Source organism: Balaenoptera physalus (assembly GCF_965194825.1).
Source record: "Balaenoptera physalus genome assembly, chromosome: 6".
Lineage (NCBI taxonomy): Eukaryota > Metazoa > Chordata > Mammalia > Artiodactyla > Balaenopteridae > Balaenoptera > Balaenoptera physalus.
The window spans coordinates 138,199,411-138,223,435 of record NC_138885.1 but is presented as its reverse complement, the minus strand read 5'-3'; the positions used below and the strand labels follow the sequence as shown (position 1 = coordinate 138,223,435).

Sequence of the window (24,025 nt, the reverse complement as noted above, 5' to 3'; positions counted from 1 at the left end):
GTTCGAATTTCACTTTCTGTTGGATGACAGAGTTCCAGGTCCTGGAGACACGGTCACTTGGTTGAGGACACTGTGTGTTGTCATCTGCGGTGGTCCACGGGGGCCCCTGTGGGGGATGTAATGGTGTCTGTACATGTTACGCAAATGCCTGTTGCTTTTGCACCTGAGCCCTCCTGGTGAAAGGTCTGGGTGTGAGCAGAGGATGGCTAGGGGAGGAGGTGATTAATGGGACCAGGACGGGCACACTGGCTTTGTGGCTGAGGAGTGAGAGCATTGAACCCACACCTGGGCAGGGACCACCTCAGCCCCCGGGGGTGCCGGGGGGAGGTGACTGCTCTTGGCCCCTAGATCCAGTGCCTGGATCCAATTAATTTAATCAATTTAAGTGACCAATTTAACAGATTAAAGGTGAGAATCATATAATCATCTTTATAGGTATAGAGATGGTATTTACTAAGAGCCAACATCCACATGTGATAAAAATTCCCTGAATATGAGAATAGGAATAGGAATATGAGGGGACATTCTAATCTGAAAAAGGGCATCTTGAAAGCAAACAGGAAGAAGCATCATGTTTAATTGTGAAACATGGAACACTTTCTTTTTGGGTCCTGCTAACACGGCATGTATCCAGCCAGCACAGCAAGGCAAAAAATGAATCAAAATGCAAAATGATTAGAAAGGGAGAAACAACTATCATCAGGTGCAAATGCTATGAATGTGAATGTGGAAAAATCCAAAAGAATCCAGATAATGCAGCAGAATTAATAAGAGGCTTGGCCTGGTTGTTACATACAAAATTAGAAAAGGTAAGAACTCAAGTGTGATTCTACATTCACAGCAGTAAGTACTTCGAAAAGAAATGAAGAAAAGACACCATTTACAATAGTATAGAAAACAGCAAGTCCTTAAGAATAAATCTAACAAAAGATGTGCATGGCTTTCCCGCCATCAGTTCTAAAACTGTATTGAGAATGTCAGAGACAATATAAATAAACACAGGAACGTGCTCTGTTCCTGGGCCACGTGAGTCAACCCAGGTAAAGGTATCAGTTCTCGCATCAGTCTTCATACTCCACGCAATCCCAGTAAAAATCCCGGCAGACGTGTGTCTGTGTGTGTGTGTAACCTGATAAGCCAACTGTAAATTTTATATGAAAAGGCAAAGCCAAGAAGGACCAAGACTTCCTGGAGAAGAAAAGACGGAAGGACTTGCTGGCCCAGGATGGATACTGTAGCAGACGCTGGGCTCTCACAAGGAACGGTGATCGGACAGGTGGGCAGGAGGGGGGCCGGGAGATGGCCCAGGCGCGCACTCGGCGGGGGGGCGGGGGGGGCCTACCTCGTGCCCAGCTCCACATGTGCAGGCACGGAGGTGTGAACGACCAAGCCGCATGGCAGAGATGCTGTTGTGGGGGGCCATGGAGAACGTATTCAAGACTTCGAGGTGATTTTTCAAATAAGGCACAGGACGTCCCCGGCGGTCCAGTGGTGAAGAATCCACCTTCCAACGCAGGGGACGCGGGTTCCATCCCCAGTCAGGGAACTAAGATCCCACATGCCGTGGGTAACTGAGCCCGTACGCCACAACTAGGGAGCCCGCGCACAGCAACGGAAGATCCCACATGCCACAACTAAGACCCAACGCAGCCAAATAAATAAATAAAATGTTAAAAAAAAAAAAAGGCACAAAAAACCTCTGACCATAAAAATAAAGACGGGTACATTTACTGCATTAAACTCAAGAGTGCCTATTCACCCAAAGGCGCACCAAAGAGCATGAAGTAAGGTGCAGAGAAAAGGGAAAAGATGTTCGCAACACTTGTGACCTGGTGTATGTACACAAACTCCCATAAAGTAACAAGAAAAACGGGAACTCGGTAGAAAAGAGGAAAGACTTAACAGGGGGCTTACAAATGAGGAAATCCAACGGTAAGCGAACAAGATGTGCTCAGCCTCACGAACAAAAAAGAACAGAAGAACCTCGTTTTCACAGCCATCCACAACCACCGGGTTGGCAAGCGTGTCCTGCGGCGGGAACACCCGCGGCCTCTGTACCTAACGAGCTGGCGGCGGGTGCGGGTGGAGCCAGCAACCACAGGCCTTAACTCGGGGCCGCCGTCCCTCAGGGCTGGCATCACATCTGCTCTTTTGCTGCACACTTACGTTGGGTCCCCTTTTCTGCCCGTGTTTAGGAAAACAGAGTCAGGGTGAGGAGTCACCGTTGGATGGGGGGGGCGCTGCAGGCTGGAGAGAGGGTCCCTGGGGCCGTGGCCACCTGCCGGGTGGGACCGCCTGCCCCGCCCCCCCTGCATCCTGCACCCCGTCTTCCTCGGCTGGCCTGGCCCCCGTCCCGTGGCTCCCACAGAAGCTCTGCCCAGTTTCCTTCCTGCCTTTGAAGTCTGGCGCTCAGGTGTGTGCGGTGTGTGCAGAGGCCTCCGGCCTGCCCGCCAGCACTCGGCCCCCGCCGGCTCCCCTCTCCGCCGCCGCCAGATGGCTGCCGCCCTCCCCACGGGGCGGCGCCAGGGCAGAGCAGGGCCGGGGCCACCTGGGCCGGAGCGTGCTTGGACTGCCTTCCTCCAGGGAAGAACGTCTGAACCTCCGGTGGGGCGGGCGGGGGCTGGTGGCGTGGGGAGCGGCACGGCACCCCCCACCCCACCGGGGTCCCTCTCCTTCTTCAGGGCCAGTGAATGCTACTCGCACAGAATATCAGTCTTACTATTATTATTTTTCTACTTGCAACAGCACTCTGTAAAGCACGCAACACGCGGGAAAACAGGAGAAAGGACTCGACCCCGACCCCCTGCCTGGCGCCAGTGTGCTCTTCAGCCACTGACTTATCGGAAACCTGACGTGGGCCCGGCCGTCGGCTGGGTCCGGGCCTGCAACGTGCCGCCCTGCGCCCGCTGCCCCTCAGGACCTGAGGCCAGCCAGGTGGGCCTGGGCTGGTCCCCTGGGGAGGCCCTGAGGCCACGTGCAGCAGGAAGGGGGCCCGTGGGGCGTGGAGGAAGCCTGCCCTTGACCTGGGGGTGCGTGTGGCCCGCAGAGGGAAAGGCACCCAGGCCTTTTTCGCAGGAGGGGCCGGCCCTCCCTCCGCTGGGCCAGGAGAAAGCGCAGAGAGATGGCCTGGTGGCATTTCCGACTTGGATAAAACTGGGAGAGAGCGGAAATGTCCTGGAGAGTCTCTCGGAGGCCACTTGCAGCCGAAAGCGTGTGACATGTGTCTGGCTGGTCCCTGAACTGGGCAGCTTGGGGCTGGCTGGTGCCACCCTCGCTGGGCGAGGGGCTGCTCTGGGCCAGGCGGGCAAGCCTGGAGGGGAGCTGGGGACCCTGCGGTCACAGCACCCCAGCTCTGCAAACATCAGATCCGAAAGGGCGGGGCCTTGGTTCCTGCTTTGACTTCTCTGCCAGAAATAAAACAATAAAGCTCTGAGGCCTTTTATAAGCTTGTTTTGAAAAATGTAGGCATGTCTTTTATTTCCTGGCAGCTTTCTGGGGAACCAGGATTCCTTCCACAAGCACAGCTCGGGGCTGGGGTCCTGCTCTCAGGACAGCCGTGGGCAGCGCCCTGGGCCCCCGGGCAAGGTGGGGTCCTGGACACCCAGATCTGGCGAGGAGGGGAGGCTGGCCCTCGCCTGAGCACCCGGGGTGCCAGGTGGCCTCGCCTGGCTGCAGGAGGGCCACAGAGGACCGGGGGAAGGGGCCACTGCTGGGCAGCCAGGGCGCGGCCTGCGGGCGGGGCAGTGGGCTGGCTTCAGTGCCCAGCGTTCGGGGGAGGAGGGATCCCCGCAGCGCTGGGGGGACGGCCCTTCCCCCTCCCAGGCCGGGCCCTCAGGGCGCAGGCGCTGGGGCCGAACTCTCTGCCACCTCCCTCCCCTGCCCCCTGTCGTCAGCTGTCCGGGGCCTCCCTGTGGCCACCCTCTCGTCTCCTGCCGGGCCTTGTGGCCCTGCCTATGGCCCAGAGCCCAGGCCCTTGAGCCCCACCCCCCTCCAACAGGGGCTGCCTCTCCGGTGGGCGGGGGGTCCAGGCACCTGCCCCTCTCGTGTCCTGTCCCTCCAGCTGTCCTCACGGCCCTTCCCTTCCTTCCCTGTGTAGGTGGCAGCTCCTGCCTCACCTCTGGCACACCTGGGCCAGGTGCCCCCCTAGGACCAGATCCCAAGCCCCCAGAGGCCCCTGGACATGCCCTGCGCGTGGGCACCCACGCCCTCCTCCCCTGGGCCCAGCACAGCCTGACCTTGCTGCCCTGAGCTCTGGGGCCACGTCGGGTCCCCTGTCACCCTGCAGCCACCGCCCCTGGCTGCCACCTCCAGTGCAGGCACGGTGCGCCTCTGCTCCCACACCTAGGCCTCTCACCCTGCCAGTCTCACTCTGGGGATGGTGGCCACTCCCCCGGGACACCAGCCCTACCCCAGGCCCCATCCCCAGCAAGCTCCAGAGCTGCCTGTGCCCAACAGCCCCTCTGCCCAGAGCAGCTGGCGGGAAATATTCGCTGCAGGATGTATGTGAGGGCCCGAGGGGGCTGCGTCTGGCCCTCGACCAGGCCCCTGGACCTGCCTGGAGGACAGCGTGGTCCTGGGACCTATACCCAGACACGGTGCCCACTCCTCCCACCCTGGACTCACCCCCCAGCACTCAGACTTCTGCCCAAGCCGAGCCCTCGGGCTGGGGAGCACGGTGATGCTTCGCACACGGCAGGCGTTTAATGAAGGACTTGCCCCCGTGTGTACACAGCCAGTTTATGGCTGTTGAGGCTCTGAGGCTGGACCCCCTGTGGGGAGGTACGGGGTCGGGGGGGAGCGGGGGGAGGGAACGAGCTGGGCAGCGCCCTCCAGCCGCCTGGTTTCAGAGCCATGGGAGAAGTGTCCACTGGGGCCCAGGCTCCTCCCGCTTGTTCTGTCCCTGGGCCTGCCCACTGTCCCCACCCCATCGTCGACTGGACCACAGATACCTTGCGTGGCCTGGAATCTGCTGGCGGGCCGGAAGCTGTGCCCTTCAGGCTGACTCAGGTCAGCTGAGGAGGCCCCCTTCCCCCAGCAGAGGAGGGTGTAAATAAGGACACCCTCTGGGCAGCAGGGGGCAGTAGGGAGACAGCCCTGAAAAGCACATTCCTTGGGACCCAGCCAGCCCCCTTGGAGGAACTTACTGTGAGGAACGGAGAGAACAAAAGACCTGCGGGGACAAAGATGTGCGTAGGATGGATGTGCACCAGAGCATCCCGGGAGACACTGAAGCCACCCACACAGCCCACAAGCTGTGACTGCTTGAAAGAATTATGGCATAGCCATAGGATGGAATATTATCCTGTCACCAAAAAGCACATTTTTCACAGCAAACTTAAGGCACTGGAAAATGCTCACGGTAAAACATTGAACGAAATATGCAAAATGGAAATTTGTATGAAATGGCAGCCCCAAACGCGCTTGAAAACGCATCAGGAAGGATGTCGCCAAAACGTTCAGAGTGCTTGTTTGGGAAGATGGAATTATGGGCGTATTATCCCGACAATCAGAAGATGAACAGCCGACATTTACGGAGCTGCTTCTACAAGCTAGCTCTCTTCCAGAGGCCGGGAGAGCACCGTGAACAGAAGAGACAAAATTTTAAGACTAAAAATAAAACACTGCTGCCGGTGTGTGCCCACTCCTCGACCCAGAGCTAGGGCTCCATCCAGGTTTTGGGATGAATGTGTGACTAAATGAATTAGCAAATAAGTCAACGGTGAGTGAACGGTGGATTGTCCTGGAGGCACGCTGTGGCAAGCTGGTCATTTCTAGCTTCACACAGCCCCTGAGAGCTGAGGAAGGGGACACCTGAGTCCTTCCCAGCCGGCCAGGCTGGCTTCCCAGTGAGGGTGGCCAGGTGTGTGCCCAGGGCTCCGGGTGTTCCTGCCAGAGGCATTCCCTAGAGGTTACGTTATGTTTTGACAGAATGTCAAACTTACAGAAAAATTGCAAGGCACTCCTCATACTTTTGATCCACATTCACCAAGTGCTAGGATTCTGCCCCATTTGCTTCATCATGCTCTCTCTCCTTCTACATAGATGTTTCCTGAACCACTTGAGACTACCCTGCAGAATTGATAACCCTTTACCCCCTGAGCCCTCTAGTGTGTATTCCCCTGAGCAAGGACATCCTCTACTGAGAACACACACGGTTACCCGGGGCAGGACACTCAGCACCGAGGCAGTGCGATCGGTACCACTTTCTCCCTCGTTTATACATTTAATCATGTATTTATGCTCATATCGGCGTGAACGCACTGGCTCCCCTTTCCTTAAAGGATTGAAGTCTGTTACTACCACTAACTTAATGCTTCACTTGTCCAGCCATGGCCAGCGAGAGCCCCTTTCGGATGGCCTCTGTCCTTTTGCCACATCTCGATCATTCTTTGATCACTCTATTACTTTCTGGCACAAGCTTTTCCAAGCTCATTTTCTTCTTTTCCTGCCGTGGCCGTATAATCTCCAAAGAGCCCCAGCTCCTTTCAGTGGCGACTGGTGTTTGGGAACCAGGATCTGAGCCCGAGGACTGCTCACGGCCGCTGAGGTGTCCCTGCTTTGCTTTCCCTCGGTGGGCATACGCACCTACATACCTGCGTCCACATCCCCCATCACGATGTCCAAATACAGTCAAACACACGTGGGTGCCATGACCGTGTACTGATGTGCCTTGCAGGGCACACACCCCGTGCAGGGTAAACAACCGAGGTGGGGTCAGAAGCAACACGCGGGGAGAGCAGGGACCAGGCTGGGGGAGTGGGGCCCGTTCAGGGGAGGAGACCTGCCTGTCCTGGGAGGGGCCCCGAGCTGGCAGCAAGCACAGTGGCTGAGGGTGAACTGTTCTGTATGGCTGGAGCAGAGGGAGGTGGGGGGGGCTGGCGGGGGACGGGGTGGGCACAGGTACACGGGGCCGGACCGCCCAGCCTCAAGGCCAGGGGGCAGGTAAGGGCAGGAGAAAAAGGCAAGGTCTCACTAGCACTGGGAAAGGCTCCCTCAGCCGCCCCACGGACAGGCTGGAGGGGCCGGGCCAGGAGCCGGAGGCCCATGAGGAGGTGCCGCACGCGCCCAGGCCAGCGGGGTGGCCGCCCTGGGAAGTGGGAGTGTTTCCAAGGCAGGGCTGCAGGCCCAGCTGCCTGCTCTGACCACGTGGGAACGAGGGGGGGTCTCAGGGGAGCTCCCAGGGTGGCCGAGGAGGCAGGACTTCTGTCTGGGCCGCACTACGGCCGGGGTGGAATGGCAAGGAGGCAGCGGGACGCAGGAGTCCCAAGGCCCCTGGGCCTGAATCTGAGGCCCACTTCCCTCTCTGGGCAGCGGAGGACTGCACTGCCCACCCTCTGTCGGGCCGCCGGGAGGTCCAGGCCGAGGGGCCAGCCCTGGATCTCGCCCCGGCGCTCTCCCCCAACGTGGGGCTGCCAGGCCACCCCAGGACCCTCCCTCGACCCCTGCCCACCTCCACCTCCACCTCCACCTCCGGATCCCCTTGCTTCTGCCCCGCTCCTCCCCAGGTCCCACCAGGAAGGGAGCATGGGGAGGGGCCTGCCCAGGACCCTGTCTGCCCCCCGGGGGCTGCGGCCTCTCCTCCCAGCCAGGGGGCTCGTGCGTTTCTGCGGGGGCTTCCTCAGGTCAGAAAAGCCAAGCTCCACTGCCAAGCCTGCCTCCGTCTCAGGGGTTTTGTCCTGTGGGTCAGGGTGGGTTTTCCAGATGGCTCGGAGCTGGTGGCCAGCCAGCTGACTGTCTTGGTTGGAAATGTGCCACGGGCTGCACAGGTCGGGAAGCCGGGGCTCTCAGAGGAAGCGACCAGCCACCGGTCCCGGGCCGCCTGTGGACCTCCCCTGGGCGGTCGGTCTGGGAGAGGCTGGGCGGGGACTGTGCCCCTGGTGGGGATGTCAGCGGATGAGCAGACACCAGGTGTGGAGCCAGCCTTGCCGGGGACACCAGAGAGAGGGGCTGTTGGCCAGGGCGCAGGTCAAATCAACTGTCAACATGTCTTCCCCCGGGCTCGGAGGTGCCACTGCCCGCCCCGGGGCCTACACCCTTCCCGTTTCCCACTCAGGGCTCTCTGCGACCGGCCCCAAGGTGCTCCAAAAGACCGGGACAAGGAAAAGTCCCCAGGATTCAGAGGTCAAGGGTGTCACAGCTCCGTGCGTGAGGGGCCAGCAGGGGCTGGAAGAGGCTCTGCGGGGGAAGGATGGGGGGCACACCAAGGCGGGTACCACGCTGTGCACCACCCCCAGCAGCTCAGCCTTGGAGACACAGCCGGCAGACCCCGCACCCATGTCTCGGCCACTGCACCCTCGTAACAGACGTGTGGACCCTCTCAGGGTGCCCGGCACCTTCGCAGACACCGCCCACCTGGCACTCCTTCCCCGATGAAGGAGCAGAAGCGCTCCCTGGGGTTGCCAGTTGGGGCTCCTGATGCCAAATAAACCAAGATCTTCCTCTGTAGCCCCGAGGCCCCACCCTTGGCGGGGGCTGCACCTGGGGGCTTCTGCGGGGAAACGGGGGCTCCTCACAACCGCTGGCCAGGCTCACGGCCTCTCAGTCCCCATGGCCGCCCCGGGCGGACGCTGCACCTCGGCCGGGCCTGCAGGCCACAGCACAGATGCCGTCTCTACCTGTGAACTTGTCCAGCTTTTTTCCCCTGCAAGGAAGTTCCCTCCCAGCTGCCGCGCTCCACGCCCACCAGCAGGGCCGGCCTGGTCTGTGTTCAGAAGGGACTCTCAACAAGTTTCAGAGCCTCACAAGTTACCACGTACGGCTGCTACGACGTGAGAAAGAAGCAAAACGATGGCGCTTTCTAGAAAGGGGGCCACCCCGCACGCGGCAGGACTGAGTCCTTGCCAGGGTCGATTCTGATCAGAAAGCACTGATCTTCACGCAGGGTCACGGCGAGGCCTCCATTCACTCACCCGTGCGGCCATTCACTCCACAAGCCTGCTCTTGGCCGGGCATCGGGCCGGGGACTAGGGGGCAGAGGCCGGGGCGGGGTGTCCAGCCCTGGAGGGTCCTCACTCAGCCGGATGCAGGGACCTGGGCTCGGGGCTGGCTGACGCTGCGCCCGGCTGGACGAGGGTCAGAGACGGGGCAATGCAGGGAAGCATCCTGTCGGCTGGGCGGGCTGGGAGGCACCGGTCTGACCCACTTGCTTCGGAATAAATGCCTTCTCTTCTCTAACTGGCTTCATTTCTGACCCTCCGCCGTGCTCCCTCCTCGACCACAGAGCCCTGGCAGTTATTTCGGGCAAGGTGTCCTGGGCCCTCCAGATTTCCACTGTCTTTCCTCCTGAGCAAAGAGAGGTGAAGTGGGCTCACTAAGTCCCCATGGGCAGGTGTCTGTCGGACAATCGCTTTTTTCAGGAAAGAGCTCTTGTGGAGACACAGGTTTTGCGAGGAACCACGTGCTGGTTTCGGGTGAAACCGTTACTTTGCTAGCACGTCCCTCCACTTTAGAACCGCGTCTCCAGCTGCTTCGGCAGGGGCAGGTGTTTTTGGTGAGGCTGTTGAGAGGGTCAGCCTTTCAATAATATTTTCACCTGTGACCTGGAGTGACTCTCCCCCTTCTAGGACGTATGGGCCTCCCTGGCTCCCGAAGACCCTGAGCACAGCTCTGCCCCCCGCCCCATACTTCCGGAAGTCAGCCTGCCCCTCTGTCCAAGTCCTGGCCCGGGGGAACTTGCACTGGGTGGCACCTACAGAGAGAACGGCTGCCCCTGCCACCTCTGGCGATGGAACGGCTGTGGTGGGAGGGTAGCTGGTGATGCTGGCGGCCGCGCTGGGGTCCAGCGGAGAGAGGCAGTGTTGACGGGGGAGGTGACAGGGCTGATGGGGGAGCTGGCAGTGCAGGCACTGGTGCTGATGGCGGAGGGGGGGGAGGTCGAGGTGGTGCTGGAAGTGATAGAGGGCGGGGCGATGGTGTTGGAGGTACAGGGTGCCAGCACTTTTCTAGCTGGGGTTCAGGGGACAGCACACGGTGCCCCCCCAGCAAATGCTCGACGCAGTGATGAGGCGCGACATTGCCTTCCCTCAGTGGCCCCGGGTCCCCCCGGGAGCGGCTCTGTTGTCCTTCAGCCTGAGCTGTCCCCACTCTCCTGAGCTCCCTCTGGGAATCCTGTTTGAAGGTCCGGGCCTGAGTGGCCAGCGCCCAGGCTCAGGAGGAGAGGGAGAGGGAAAGGGCGGCTCAGAGAGGACCAGCTTGCTGAGTCTCCCCCAGCACCCCTGAAAGTCTGGGCGCATCCCAGCCTCCAGCAAGTGGGCCTCAGGTGTCAACTGGGGACGGGGCCCGTGTGGCCCTGGGAGGGGCTGAGACCTTGGCAGGCCAAGTGAGGAACTCAAGGGGCCAGGAGCCCCACTCGGGAAACTGAGGAACCAGGAAGCACCCGCCGGCTGCCACACTGCTGTCCGTGAAGGAACCGGGACGGGGCGGGACGGGGCAGGCCTCCCCTCACCCCGCTGCGCTGGGCCCGGCAGGGGCAGACGGCTCAGTGCCCGCAGCCCAAGCCCCAGGCGGTCCGGCAGGGGCAGGGGCCAGGGCCGGGCGCGCCCCGCTCCACTCGCCAAGGTGGCCGGGCCGCAGCTCGGGCCCCCAACCCCGCCCGCCGCTCCCGCGGGCCGCTGTCCGGCCTTGGCCGCCGGAGGGAGGAAGCGCTGTCCTCATTCCACCTCTGGCCGCCACGGTGCCAAGTTGCTGGCGGCGGCGGCGGGACTCGGGGCGGCGGGCAGCGGCCGGGGCGCAGCACCCTCCCTGGCGCCCCCCGCGGGCTCGGGTTACTCACGTAGAGGCCGGAGTGCTCGGTGCCGAAGAACGGGAAGAGCACGGAGAGCGGCCGCAGCCCGGAGCCGCCGTCGTCCTGCTTGGGGGTGACGGCGTCGCCGCGCTCCGCGCCGAACGGGTAGAAGTCGGCGAGGGCCACCGCGCCGCGCACGCCGCGCGCCCCGAGCCCCAGGGCCGCGGCCAGGAGCAGCGCCCAGGTGGCGCCGCGCGGCATCGCCGGGGGTCGGCGGGCGGGGACGGAGCGGGGGACACAGCGGGACGGAACGGGGACAGAGAAGGACGGAGCGCGGGACACAGCGAAGACACAGCGGGGACGGACAGGCGACGAGGAAGGGCCGCAGGGGGACGGAGCGGGGCTTGCGGTCACCGCGGGGCAGGAGCGAGGCCGCGGTCGGGAGTGGCGCGCAAGGCCGGCCAGCCGGGCGTGCGGGCAGCGCGGCCGCGCCGTTGGTGGACTCCGGAGTCCCGCTCCCGCTCGGCCGGGCCGCGCTCCGGTCGCCTCTCGCTGAGGAAGGCGCCGGGCGGGACCGCGTTCGGAGCCGGACCCGCCCCTGCGGCCGCGATTTAAATATCCAACCGGGCGGTCACTCGGGCCTGGGCGGGGCCGGGCCGGGCCATGCAAATTAGGCGGCTCTTAAAGCGCCAAGAGGGGCGGGAGGCCCAGCCCACGGCCCCGCGCCCCCCGGAGGTGACCTGGCCGGCGAGGAGAGGGCTTTGCGGGCGTGCCCTGCAGCCGGGGCCATCCTCCTCCTCCTCCTCCGTGGGTCCCCAGCCGCCCGTGTGGGGCCGGCCCAGAGGCGGTGCCTTGTCCACAAAGCAGTTCCAGGACAGACCCTCAGGCCTGCGTGAGTTGTTGGGCCTGGGGGCAGGCTTCCTGGGTGTCCTTTCAGGCCCCTGTCGCCCAGGGGACCAGGTCACCCTCCTGCCAGCGTGTCGTCGGTCGGGGGCCACCCCGAGCGGTGCTCGGATGAACCCTTCTGGAAGTGGCCAGAGGCCAGCCTCATGCTGCCCACCCGGCTCTGAGGCTTGCCGTCTGGTTTTATGTGAGGAGGACTCTGGCCTGGGCGACTTCAGGGCATTAAGCAAAGTTTCTGCCCTGCATGGCCACATCAGGAGAAATGCTGGGGGAGATGATTTGGGGGCCTAAGGAAACCTCACAGCAAGAGAATCTGGGGCCAACTCCCGGGGAAAGCAGCCTTCCGTCGGGGAGGCTGGTCCACGCCGGCCTGGGGGCAAGTGGACAGATGCCCCGTGGGTGGGAGCAGGCCCTCGAGTGCCCACAACTCAGATTCTGTGTCTCCAGCCTGTGGCCATCGCAACCCTTCTCCTGCCGCAGGACCTCGTCCTCAGAGTCAGACTCCAAGTGTTTGTCCTCCACAGGGGGCCAGCATCTGGCCACCTCTGGTCCCTAGGCCCAGTGCAGGGCCCGACCGCCGGGGCTCTCCACCCTCTCTGCTCTCGGGTGCTGGTGGGGCTGATTCGTGAGGACAAGTCAAGCCTGGCACCCCGCTGGCTCAGATGCTGAGTGGGGAGGTGGTGGGAAGCCCTGAGCCAGGCTGCAGCACAGAGGTCAAGTCATGGCCAAGGTCGGAGGAGGGGTGTGGCAGCCTCGCCCTCCTTGGACAGGGAGGGTCCCTCGTGAGCCTCGCTGGCAAAGTCCCGGTGGGGGTCAGAGCTGCCAGCAGGCTGGTCACCTTGGTGGGAACCCAGGAGGACGTGCTTTTCCATCTGTGGGTTTTCTGTGGGAACCTGACAGCCCTCTGCCGTCTGTGCCGTGGGTTTGGGGCCCAGGGGAAAGCCCTCTCCTGTTTGTTTCCTCAGGGGGGAGGGCAGGTGGCCCCTCCCTGACAGGGAGAAGGGGCAGAACTTCCCAGCTTGCACCAAACCACGGGGGTGGGGCAGTGGGTTGTCCAGGCTGACCTCTGACCCCCTCCTAGACTGGCCCACCTCCTGCAGGGGGTGGGAGGGGGCACACGCCCTATCCTCCCCCCAGCTGCACTCTCCTCCTCTGGGTAGGCCGCCTAGGCCGAGGAGGTCCCTCCAGGGCACTGCTGACCTTCTCCTGAGCACATGCCTCAGGGGACCCTAGTAAAGGCTCACTTCTGGGCTAAGTTTTGGGTCCACCTGGGGGCCTGTTGTGGGCAGGGCTGCCCCAGGGGCCCGTGCCCTGGGCACACAGTGGCGCTCAGCAGGCAGACCTTGGGTCGCGACCCCAGCGAGGCTGTGTGTTTCCAGGCACAGGCCTGCTGACCCTCCACGGCCCTCACCCTGGGCCATTTGCAGTCCCATTTGGGAGACCGGGGGTTAACAGGAGGCCCCACCATGCTGGGCATTACATTCAAACACACACACACACACACACACACACACACACACACACACAACTCCACAGGCGAAAAAGAGAAAAAATTTTTTTTCCAGGTGCTAAAAATATTATCAGGAAATACTTTTCAGCAATGTGCTGTTTCAGGTTCCCCTCCAGACTCAAGGGTGCCTTTGTCTTGGCCACAGAAAGTCCACATTTATCAAAACCAAAATCGTTTTATCAAGCAGGCTCGTGTTCCGCGGCCAGGAAACCCGAGACTCCCCAACAGGCCTGTGACATTTTAATTTAGGGCCTGAGTGTGTATGCAATTTAGATGGGGAGCCCCGGAGCCGACCTCGGTAAGCCCCAGGACCCCATGCCGGCCAGGGTGGGGAGTGTCTCCCCCACCGAACCTGGCCTGGCCGGCTGGTCCCTGCAGGGCTGGGACGGGGGCTCCAGCAGGGCTGCTGGTGGTGGAGGCTGGCTGGCTGCACCCCCTCCCACTCTCTCTCCTTCCTGCCCGCCCCGCGCACCTGGGGCTTCCACGTAGGTGAAACCTCAGGGAGACCCCTACCTGCTCCGGGAATGAGGTCGGGAGGTCACAGGGCCTGGAGGGGCAGGTAGGATCTGGCTCCTGCGGAGGCCCACCCGGCGTGGTCACTACACCCTAAGGATGGATGGGGTCTTGGTGCAGCTGGTTCACTGCGGCAGAGATGGGGGGCCCTGGTTCAAGGTACACAGCGGTCCACATGTGGGTGCGGGCGACCGTAAGAGTCTCACACGGAAGCCACACGCTCACCATTGGAAATATTTAAGAAAACAGCAGTTTATCTCCATCAGAAAAATTCATTTTTCCTAAGTATACAACTTTATGTCGAACAAGTAAAAACAGCGTCTCCTACATTGATTGAACTTTCATTGAAATATAAAAAATCTTACGTCTCCCGGGAGCAGTCTGGGCAAGGAGGGTCCAGAAATCGCCAGCAAGAACATTGGTCGAATAGTGCGTGGCTCTCATTTCAATGTTGAGAAATCTTTCCTACCCCTTTTGCATCTGGGGGTGTATTCCTCTTTCATTTGTGCGCATTTACTAGGCACCTCCTCTGTGCTGGGAGATTCAGTCCCAAAGATGTGACGCTGAGATGCCAGTGGCCACCGCAGAGAGGCAAGTGTTGACACTTTCCAAGTGTCAATCTCCAGCTTCCGGGTCCTTCCTCCCCACCCGCCAACCCTCAGGTCCTTCCTCCACAAGGGAGCTGCCCACCGGGTCGCCGGGTCGGGGAGGAAGGGAAGGGACTTGCCTACTAAATGCCAGGCCCCGAGCATCAGAGCTGTGTGTGTCTCACGGCCCTACCCTTCCTGTCTGTACCATGCTCTCCAATGGTGGGGGCAGCCGCTGGGTTGCTATGCGTTCCAATGGGCCGCTGCAAGCTGGTGAATATCTGGGTGCGAACACCACCACTAACGCCTCCTTTGCCCAGAGCAGCGTTGTTAATGGGTCACCATGCTCTTCCCCTCTGAGTCTGGGCTGAACTTCAGAATCCTTCTCAACACAGCCACCAATAATCAGGCAGAGCTGACAGGCAGAATGAAACCTATTTTTTGTGCAGTTCACAACATATGGCAACTCCGTTACTAGGTTCAGTCAGAAAGGAAGGCCTGACAGGACAGCCTATTTTAAGTGCGGGATCGTGATTGGAATGGGTGGGCTCCAGGAGCTTTGGCCCTTCTCACCCCCATGAGTCCTGGAGGGAGGAGGTGCTGTGGGGCGGCGGCTAGCACCTGTGGACGCAGGAATTTACTGGGCTGGCTGGTGCCCCGCAGATGTTGTAAACACGTCACTTACAAAAGAGACCATTTGGAGAGGAAACAAATCACTCTGACCAGTGTTCATAGCGGGAAAAGAGAGAAAATGCTAACAGGTGAACCAGGCAACGTCCTAAGATGGCTGCCTCGGTCTCCGTGGCAACCAGGGCTGGATTCCCGCAGGAATTTTCCCAGAGTTTATAGGCTGGGAAAGTGGGTGGTTCTCTAACAACTTTAACGTTTACACCCTGATGCCTCTCACACGGGCAGTGAGTCACGGGGTGGGGGGGGGGGGACGGGGGCGCGGGGAGCGCGGTGGGGGAACTGGATTCTGAGTCACTTGCAGCCACCTGCCACCGTGACGGCCCTGCAGTTCCTGGATACGGAGGTCCTGCCGCCTCTGTGCGCAGGGATGTGGTAGCTGGGCCCTTCGGGACATTATGTTTTTGGCTCCAGTTGGTGGAAATGTTTTCCACGTGTTTCCCCATGTTTACAGAGCTGAGGGCACGGAATGCAGCCTGTGGCTGCGGAAGCTGGCCTGCTGGGGCCTGGCCGCCGGGGTCTGGCCGGGTCAGCACATCCGCAGCGGTGCCAGGGCCGATGCCGGCCACGGGGAGGCTCCGTGCAGCCGGGGAGGGACGCGTCGGAGAGCAGCGGCCCCGGAGCTCGGGCCACGCCAGCTGGAGGCCGGGGTCCCAAGGGCTGGGGGAGCTCTGTGGTCAGGGGATCAGAGGGTGCCCACTGACTCCCGGCGCGGGTGGTGGCTTCCCTGGCCTGGTGCCCCTCGAGCTCAGCCCCCCGGCTGAGCAGCACGAGGCGTCGCTTCCCCAGCAGCGCTTCTGCTGCCGGGCCGGTCGGGGCAGTGGCAGCCGGGCCACCCAGGGGTCGGGAGCCGGGCTCACTTCTTGGCCCGGAAGGCCTGGCAGAGGCGGGCTCGTCGCCGCTGCTGCACTTCCTGGTCCAGCTGCCCCTTCAGGCTGGCCACCTGGGGACAGGGCAGGAGCTCAGGCGGGCGGCGGGCCCCGTGGCTGAGCTCCGTGACTGGAAGGGCTGGGAGGCCCCAGTCCACGGCTCCCGAGGCGGGCGGTGTGCGCGGAGAGAAACCCCGGCAGACAGACAGACTCACCAGAGGCCAGACGGCGCGTGCAGGGTCCCGCCTCTGATCAGGGTCACCCACCCGTGGGGTCTTAGGGACCGGGTGACCACCACCCACAGTGGGTGGACCTCCTTCCACTCAGCCGTGAACACACTCAGAATGATGAGGAAATAATGCTCCTGGGCTTATAAATTGAGCAAACGTGGCTTGGAGGGTCGGGGACACTAACTCAGGGTGTCAGGGGGCCGTCACTTTATGTCTCTGGGTCTCAGTTCCCTCCTCTGTTCCCTCATCGAGCAGATCCCCCGAGGCAGAGAGCTCGGAGCCCGCGGGGCAGCCCCTGCTGGCATGTCTGTGTATGTGCGCGTGCACGTGTGTGTCTGTGTGTGTGTGTGCGTGTGCGCATGCACGTGTGTGTCTGTGTCTTGTGTGCGCGTGCACGTGTCTGTGTAGGTGTGTCTGTGTGCGTGTGCGCATGCACGTGTCTGTGTGTGTGTCTTGCGTGCGTGCATGTGTGGGTGTGTCTGTGCTGTGCACGTGTGTGTGGGTGTGTCTGTGTGTGCGCACACGCGTCTGTGTGTCTGTGTGTGCGCGCATGAACATGTGTGTCTGTGTGGGGGTGTGTGTGCACATGCACGCGTGTGGGGGGTGTGGTCAGCACAGGCACACGCTCAAGGCTCTGTCCTGCTTTGTTACTGCCCCTTGCCCCCGTACGCTGCTGCCCCCTATCGCTGACTGCAGGGCAGTGCAGGGGCCACCGCCACTAGGACTGCCGTGCGCCAGGCACTATCTGGCCACTTCACACCCAGCAACCACCGGCTGAGGGGCTGTCCTCACCCCTCTTTATGGGGGGGCGATGGCGGCACGGAGAGGGTGGTGACCCACCCCAGAATCCCCCTCCGCCCCTCAGTGAGGTGTGGGAGTGACGGAGGGTACTTTGGGGGCCCCTGGGGGTGGCCTGGAGCCCACCGGGCAGTAGCGCTGCTGGAGGACCTCGGGCTGGGGCCAGGCGGGCGCAGGGACCCTCCCCTCCCTCTGCACCCCCGCCAGGCGCTGGGTCCCCGCCCACCTGCTTCTCCAGCACCTTCACCCGCTGCCAGTGGGTCCTCTCTCGGGACGCCAGGGCCCGTGCGGCCTGTACGTGGGCCCCGTGCAGCCGCTCGGCCTCCGCCGCCAGGTCTCGCTGGTGCTGGGTGGCCAGCTCCTGGAGCCGCTGGGCGTAGGCCTGCTCCAGCTCTGCCTTCTGGACCTAGGGGAGACCCCAGGCGCCTCACTGTGGCCTGACCACCCAGGGCTGCGCGGAGTCCCGGGTCAGGCGCGTCCAGCCCTCCGCTGGGGACCCCCAGTTGGCCCGGCTGCCCTCTGCTGGGGCCCGGGGCCTGGCCAGGACCGGAAGGTGAGCCGAGGGTTTGGTAAACACATTCGGCCCCTGGGCCTTGTCTGCTCCGGAGCCCCACCCACAGGCCGGCAAGGTGAGCCTTACATCTGTTTTAATGGCATCCTAGTTTCCACTTGGCTGGAGCGGGGGTCCCTGAGGCATTGCAGGCTGATTCTTGCCCCCACCCCCCCTCGCCAATTCCTTGTCTGGCGATAGAGGGTCTGTCCAGTGGTGGAAGGGGAGATACCCCCAAACACACGGGAGCAGCGCCTGGACCTGCCTGCAGGCCTGCCTGGCCCCGTGTTTCCCACACTCCTCCCTCTCTGGTCCATGCACTGGCTCACGGCCCCCTGATGGTCCCCCCACTCCCACGGGGCCCACGGAGCCCTGAGACCTGAGGTGTCGCCCTGGTGGACCCCTTTGTTGTCTGGGGCTGCGTCTCCGCACCTGTTCTGTGTGGGAGTGGTCCAGCCCGCCCTTCCCATCTGGGCGTGTGCATATGTGTGTCCAAGCGCACGCACATGAGACAGAAGCACTGGCACCCACACCCACCTGGACACCCCCAGCCCCGGGCCCCGGCCCACTCCCAAGAGTGGGGCGCGTGGAGCCCGGCTGGTTTTGCCTCAGGGCCCTGTCCGCTTCCTGGTGCCGGCGGCTCAGGGTATGGTCCCGCGGCCCCTTCTCGGCCCCCGCCCTCATGTTGTCCCCTTCCCTCCTCAGCTCTCTCTGCAAGAGCAGAACCTGCCACGGTCTCTGGCAGGGGTGTGAGCTCAGGCCAGCCTTGTCCCTGGAGAGCACGTGGGGTGCCCCCGGGAAGGGCTCTGGATCCCCTGAGAGCTGGCTGGGTCGGGCGAGGGAGCTCCCTGGCCAGGATGCCCAGCGGCCTGGGCCGTCCAGCGTGTGGGGCTGCTGTGAGAGCGAGGGGGGACCACCAGTCACGCTGCTGTCCTGCTTTGGACCAGCTGCATCTCCTGGTACCTCCAGGCCCCCGCAGCGCTGCTCCCAGCCTCAGGGAGCCTCTGCCCGCTGCATCCTGGCACGCCTGCACTCAGCACCTGCCGCCGGCTCACGGGACCCAACCACCCCCTGACCAGGTCCCGCCAGCCTGTGTCCTCTGTGTCCCTGTCCCCACAGTCCGTCTTCCTGGGACCTGCCCGCCGCTTGAGCACAGCCCCCTTCCTGGCCCCCACCCTCACCACGCAGGCACAGGACGGGAGGGAAGAGCTGGGGAGGAATGTTGGGTGACCAACGAAACAATCCTTTTTGGTGGGAAGGTTTGGGGGCTCCTTTCTGCCCCCTTGTGGATGGTCCCTTTGGAGGAAGGAACTGACACTCAGGGCAGGCCTGGCCCGTCAGCCACTGGGGCAGGATCGGAATCTGGGCCCCAAACCAGACCCCTCCACTTCCCCGGCTCTGGGCCGGGTGGGGCAGTGGTCAGAGGGCCAGCCCCAGCCGCTGGAGGCCCAGGCCTGTCCTCGCTTCGGACCCCTCTGGAGCTGCCCACTCGCCCTCAGGCTGGACAGGGCCTGGCCTCTCGGGGGGCCCTGGGACGTGGAGGATCGGTCTCGAGCGCAAAGTGATGGGGGCAGTGGCCAGAGTGTTCCAGAAGTAGGGGATCCTTTCTTCTTCAGGACTGAGGAAAACAAAGGGTGCCCCTCCACTGAGACAGGAAGTCCTGTTTCTTTAAAAGTCCAGTTACACTCCTGGCCGCGCATGTTAAAAAGAGAAGAGAAAAGTGAAACCCAAAGTAAATGAACGGCCATACCCGGGTCCCCTCCTGAGACACCGATAAAGGGTTCATGGGTTTTCGGGCCCCTCACAGCTGACCTCCTGGAACTCATTAGCTGCTCCTCCCCTCCCCCATCTGGGCTCCAGGGACCCACGGTTGGCTCTGCTGCCCGGGGCAGTGCCATCTCGGCCTCCCAGCCCCCAGGCCCCCTACCCCGAGCGGCCACGGGAGCCCTCGGCTTCCCCAGCTTGGCACTGGGCCTGCCCTTCGGCAGAAGCTGCAGGGTCCTGGTGACCATGCCTGCTGGACAACCTTTCTTTGTGAGAGGGCAGGGGGCCTTGTGTGGACAAGCTGGCCGCTGGCTCTCAGTGACTGTCCTGATCTGCTGGCCTCTGTGCCTCCGTCCTGACCCCAGTTCTGTCCCCAGGGTCCCTGCCTTCCGTGGCCACCCCACTGACCCGGTCACTTCCCTCTGGAAAACCGTCCTGTCCCCGAGCCCCCCTGAGCTGGACCGTGTGCACATGGTGGCCAGGGCCTGCCCGGGACACGTGTCCCCATGTGCCTGGGGACACGTGACCCAGGTGGACGCTCTCCTGGAGGCTCCAGGCCTGGCAGCTCCTCACCGGGCGGGGCCTTGCTGTCCTCCCTCGGGGTGCGTTGGTCAGTCTGCTCTGGAGCCTGCCCTCCGCGTTGGGGCGCACCGCCGTCACCCCCTGTGGGGACCCCACTGCTCCTAGTTCTGCACTTTGCTCCTGACACAGTGAAACACTCTCTTTCCTGCCCCTGCTGTGGCCGGTGGCCTCTGCCTCTTCTCCGGCCCTGAGCCTGTCCTTTTCACTCTTTGCTGGTGTCCACACGCACCCCCCCCCCCCGGCATCTTTGTCCTTCCAAGTCTGAGAGCCCTGGGCACTGTCACCTCACCACTCGTCCCAGTGGCCACGACTGTGTGCTGGCGAGGCCAAGCCTGGCCCCTGTGGTGCCCGGGCCCTCCTGCCCTGGTCTGCACTGCCCAGACAAACCCCGTCCCTGCACAGAGCCATTCTGCGCAGGACCTGGCAGGCAGATGGCACAGCGACAAGCTCAGGGGTCCACTGGGCCTGAGGTGGCCCCTGCAAAGTCCATGGGCTGAGCCATGTAACACGGACCCTCCACCTCCCTCTGAGAAGCCCTGGCCGGACACTGACACCTGGACCTGCCGTGAGGGACGAACCCTCCCTTCTCGGGCCAGTTCCCTTTACACAGCTGAGCCCGGGCCGGCTGCGGCACGAGGGACAGCAGCTGTACCCGGTCATCCGTGCCACACCGGCAAGGCCGTGTCCCTGTGTCTGCACATGAGTCCAGCTCCCGGCACCAGGGGACAGGCAGCGAGACCTCTGCCCAGGTGTGCTCACACAGCCTCCGGCCACCACCTGCCAGGCCGCCTGGGCAGCAGGACCCAACCATGCCCTCGCCCCAGAGAGGCCTTGGGAAGGCTGCCCTGCTCTGGGGTCCAGGACTGAGCCCCTAGCTCTCCCCACTGCCAGGACTCCTGCTTCCCCCCCGCTCAGGTGGGGACACTGAGCCTGAAGGGACGGGCGCCTCGGGTGCCTGGTCACCAGCCCAGCACAGGCTTTCCACTTACTGCCCGATGGTCTGTCTTCCCTCTGGGCTCCCTGTCCTGCCCACCCCTGCGGGTGCCGAGGGGGCATCAGAATCCCAGGTCCAGAGCCCAGCCGCACGCTCCGCCGGGGTCAGCTGGACGGCTGTGCCTGTTCCTACAGGGCAGAGGCAGGACGTCGAGGTCAAGGGAGCCACCTCTCAGGCCACGTGACCTGGGAGGTCCCTGCACACGGCAGGCCTGCCGGGTGGGTCCGCAGAGCCATAGCTGGGGCTGGGGCCTGGGTGACATTCTGCCTGGTTCCAAGGACGCCATTTCCTTTCACTAGCCTCAGTTTCCCCATCAGTTAACCTGGGCCCCAGGAAGATGCTCTGGTGACCCCAACCCCTGATTTCAACCCAAATACCTCCACTTTGACCCGTTTCATACGTGGAGATGGTCCATTCACGCCTGGGGACAGTTCAGCTGTCAGAATCACTGGCCAGCGGGCCCCTGGGCCTCCCTGCCTTTCTCATCCTTTCTGCCCATCTCTGGGCTGGCCCGTGCCCTGTCCTGTCCTGCATTCATTCAGCCTCTTTGGTTGGTTCCCTGTCTTGCACCCCAGCCTGTGTTGCGTCTGCAAGGGTGACGAGACAGGGCTTCCGGCGCTCTTCCTGGTCTCTGTTGTGCGGGCCTACACCTACCCTCCCATTGCCCCCATCTGCAGGGCACCCCCTGAGCCTTGGCCATCTCCACCACGGACAGGGGAATCTGGGCTCCAGAGGCAGGCAGTGTGCCAACACCACACAGCTCCAGGCAGGACTGGCGCTCAAATACTGGGAACAAAGCCGCGGGTGAGTGTGTGTGTGTGTGTGTGTGCATGCGTGTGTTTGCCATGACCTGTGGTCCTCCCCCGAGGAGAGCAGAGGTAGAGTTGGGGTAACATCACCGGAGGGCTGTGGAGGTCCACAGGGTGACCTGCCAACGCCAGGCTGACCCTGAGCTTGGAGGCGGGAGGACAGGCCCAGGGCGGGCATACTCCCACCGGCAGGTTGAGACACAGAAGCCCATCCAAGCCCGTGCCTCCCCGGCCCCCCAGCCCCTGCCTGGACGCCCGCAAGGCCCTCCCCATTCCCCGCCTCCCCACCCCCACCTCTCCAGGGACCACCCTTCCACCCCACCCCCTCTTCCAGGGACCATCCACCGGATCCGGGTACCTGGGCCGGTGCATCGCGGGCTCCCCCTGCAGGCGGGCCGCCCGGGGCGCAGTGCGGCCGCTCCTCCCGCAGGACACGCCTCTCCGCGCGCTGGGCCCGCCGCCCCTTCCCTGCGCCGCCGCCGCCGCAGCACGTGGGCCGGGCAGAGGCCGCGCGTGGGCCGGTCGCTCCGGCCTGAGGCTGAGACCCCGGCTCGGCTGACTATTTTTCCCGGAGCTGCGTGTCCACGGTCCAGCCTCTGTCGTAGGGGCGCCCGCAGCGGAGCAGGAAACCCGGGAGAGGCCTTGGGGCTCTGACTCCCCCGTGCCCCTCCCGCCTCGGTTTCCCCTCTGTCAGCTGGGCATTGGACGCGTCTGGGTGAGTCCAGGCCTGACACCTGCCTCCAGCGTCTCCCTGGACTTCCCTTCACACGGAGGGAGCGATTCCTAAAGGGAAGGCAGGGCGCTGCCCCCCGGGGCCCCTCACCTGCCGCAGGGCCTCCCGCGCCTGCGCTCCAGGGGGGCGACCTTCTCCTCTAGCAGCGCCCCCTCTGGGCCAGGCCCTGCCTGTGCCTCCTGCTCTCGTCCAGGGCCTGGTGCCGCGTGTCCAGGTGCTTCTGGGGGAGGGAGGCACAGGCCGTGTGGAAGCACGGCCGGGGGTGTGCTCCAGCTGAGGCTGTGGCACCTGGCGTCTGCCCAGACCACGTGCAGTGGCTGGGAAGTAAAGAAGCAAGAACAGGTTGAGTGCCGTGTGCAGGGATCGGGCAGTTTCCGATGTAACCACGGGCGGGGTGGGAGGGGTCCTAGAAGCAGGCCTTGTTGGCCATGCGGCCTGGGCAAAGGCGGGTTCTCCGCTGTGGTCAGAGTGGCTCAGAAGACACATCCATTTTCCCTGCCCTGCTTCCAGCCCTTGGAAGAAAGACGGCGACAGTCCTCCCAAGTCCGCCCAAGCTCCCGGGTGGGTGGGGCTCAGCCCCCACGCCCTCCACCTGCAGCCTTCTTCCTGGGTGCCCACCTCGTACCCCCGTGACGCAGGCCTCCCCACCCCTGCTGCCCGAGCCCGGAGTGCTGCCCACCGCCTTCCTGGCCTCGCAGCCCGGCCACCCCCCCCGCTGCGCGGCCCCCTCCCTGTCACCCCTCCTCTCTGAGCCTTCACGAGGACGGCGCCTGTGGTGTCCCCGGGCTGGAGCCGGCGCGCAGTGGGGCCTGGGGACCCTTGGGAGCGCACGGATGCCGTCCTGCCCGCGAGTGTCTGGTGGGGAGGAGGTGGTGGTGACTTTTGGTGCAGAAAACTCTGGAAAATCAGGAGCCGCGTCCACCCCACTGTGGGGGCTGAGCGGGGGTGCGGAGGTGAGGGGCGGAGGAAGGCAAGTTGGGGGCCCCGGGATTGTCCACACGGAGCCTGCGGCGGCTTGGGCTCAAGGGGCCAAGAAGTGGAAGAACGTGCCACGGGGTGGGGAGGTAGCCTGAGGGCCGCATGGCGGGTGAGGAGCAGGCAGTGCCCCGAGGGCTCCCAGGCTTGGACTGCGCGCGGGGTGTCCGGAGCCCACTTGCTGGGATGGGAAGGCGGGTGCGGGAGCACGTTGAGGGGTCTTCCGGGGGTCACTGCGCCGGGGGCAGTGTCACAGGACCAAGTGGCTATGGAGGCCCTGGCACCGAGAAGGCCGGGGGTGGGGGGAGGAGGGGGAGAGAAGGGGTCCAGGCCAAGTGGACTTCAGAGCAGAGAGAAGAGGAGGCGAGGCCCAGGGAGGACCAGAGAGCTGGCGGAGATCAGAGGGGGAGGTCGGGCCCCTGTGTGGAAAGCTCCAGGGGCTCGGGTAGACGTGGACCCAAAAAGCACCCTTTGGAAGGGACCAGAGTTGCTGGTGATCTCTGTGTCTATGTGTGTGCCGGGAGGTTGCGGTGCTGACAGTTTGGGGAGCGGGGGAGGGGCAGCCCTTCCAGAAACCTGGCTGGGGGAGGGGAGATGGGGCCAGCAGAGAGAGGAGGGGGTGTGGGTTGTGGCGGGCAAGAGGCGCTTGTTTAGGAAGAGGGAGACTGGGTCTAGAGCCAGAGCGGGAGCACCTGAAGGCACAGGGACCCCTGAGGACCCACCCAGGCTCAGCCCTCAAGTTTCGGGTCTCGGCCAGCAAACACGTGTCATTCACAAGGACCCAGCAGGTGTGTCCCG

General features: G+C 63.4%; 2 protein-coding genes across 20 annotated transcripts in view; both read right to left on the bottom strand.

Annotated features, from left to right (window-relative positions):
* Window positions 1-11,328, bottom strand: part of SNED1 (sushi, nidogen and EGF like domains 1) — a 142,043-nt gene extending 130,715 nt beyond the window's left edge. For 14 of the 19 annotated variants that reach the window (XR_014265013.1, XR_014265014.1, XR_014265015.1 and 11 more), the window contains exon 1: window positions 10,772-11,328. Coding sequence is in view for 13 of the 19 variants with exons in the window: in XM_082466000.1 (XP_082322126.1) it covers window positions 10,772-10,984 (213 nt within the window). In the remaining 6 variants the exon portion in view is untranslated. The remainder of the gene's footprint in view (window positions 1-10,771) is intronic. The other 5 variants (XM_082466002.1, XM_082466005.1, XM_082466007.1 and 2 more) reach the window with 3 other exon arrangements.
* Window positions 11,329-15,700: 4,372 nt separating this feature from the next.
* Window positions 15,701-23,334, bottom strand: LOC309662945 (uncharacterized protein; the record flags this gene model as incomplete). The annotated part of the gene is made up of 4 exons (XM_082466154.1): window positions 15,701-15,866; window positions 17,047-17,226; window positions 22,343-22,547; window positions 23,180-23,334. 4 exons carry the CDS (start codon window positions 23,332-23,334, stop codon window positions 15,780-15,782), a joined length of 627 nt encoding a protein of 208 aa, XP_082322280.1. The 3' UTR covers window positions 15,701-15,779.
* Between the last annotated feature and the right edge of the window lie 691 nt (window positions 23,335-24,025).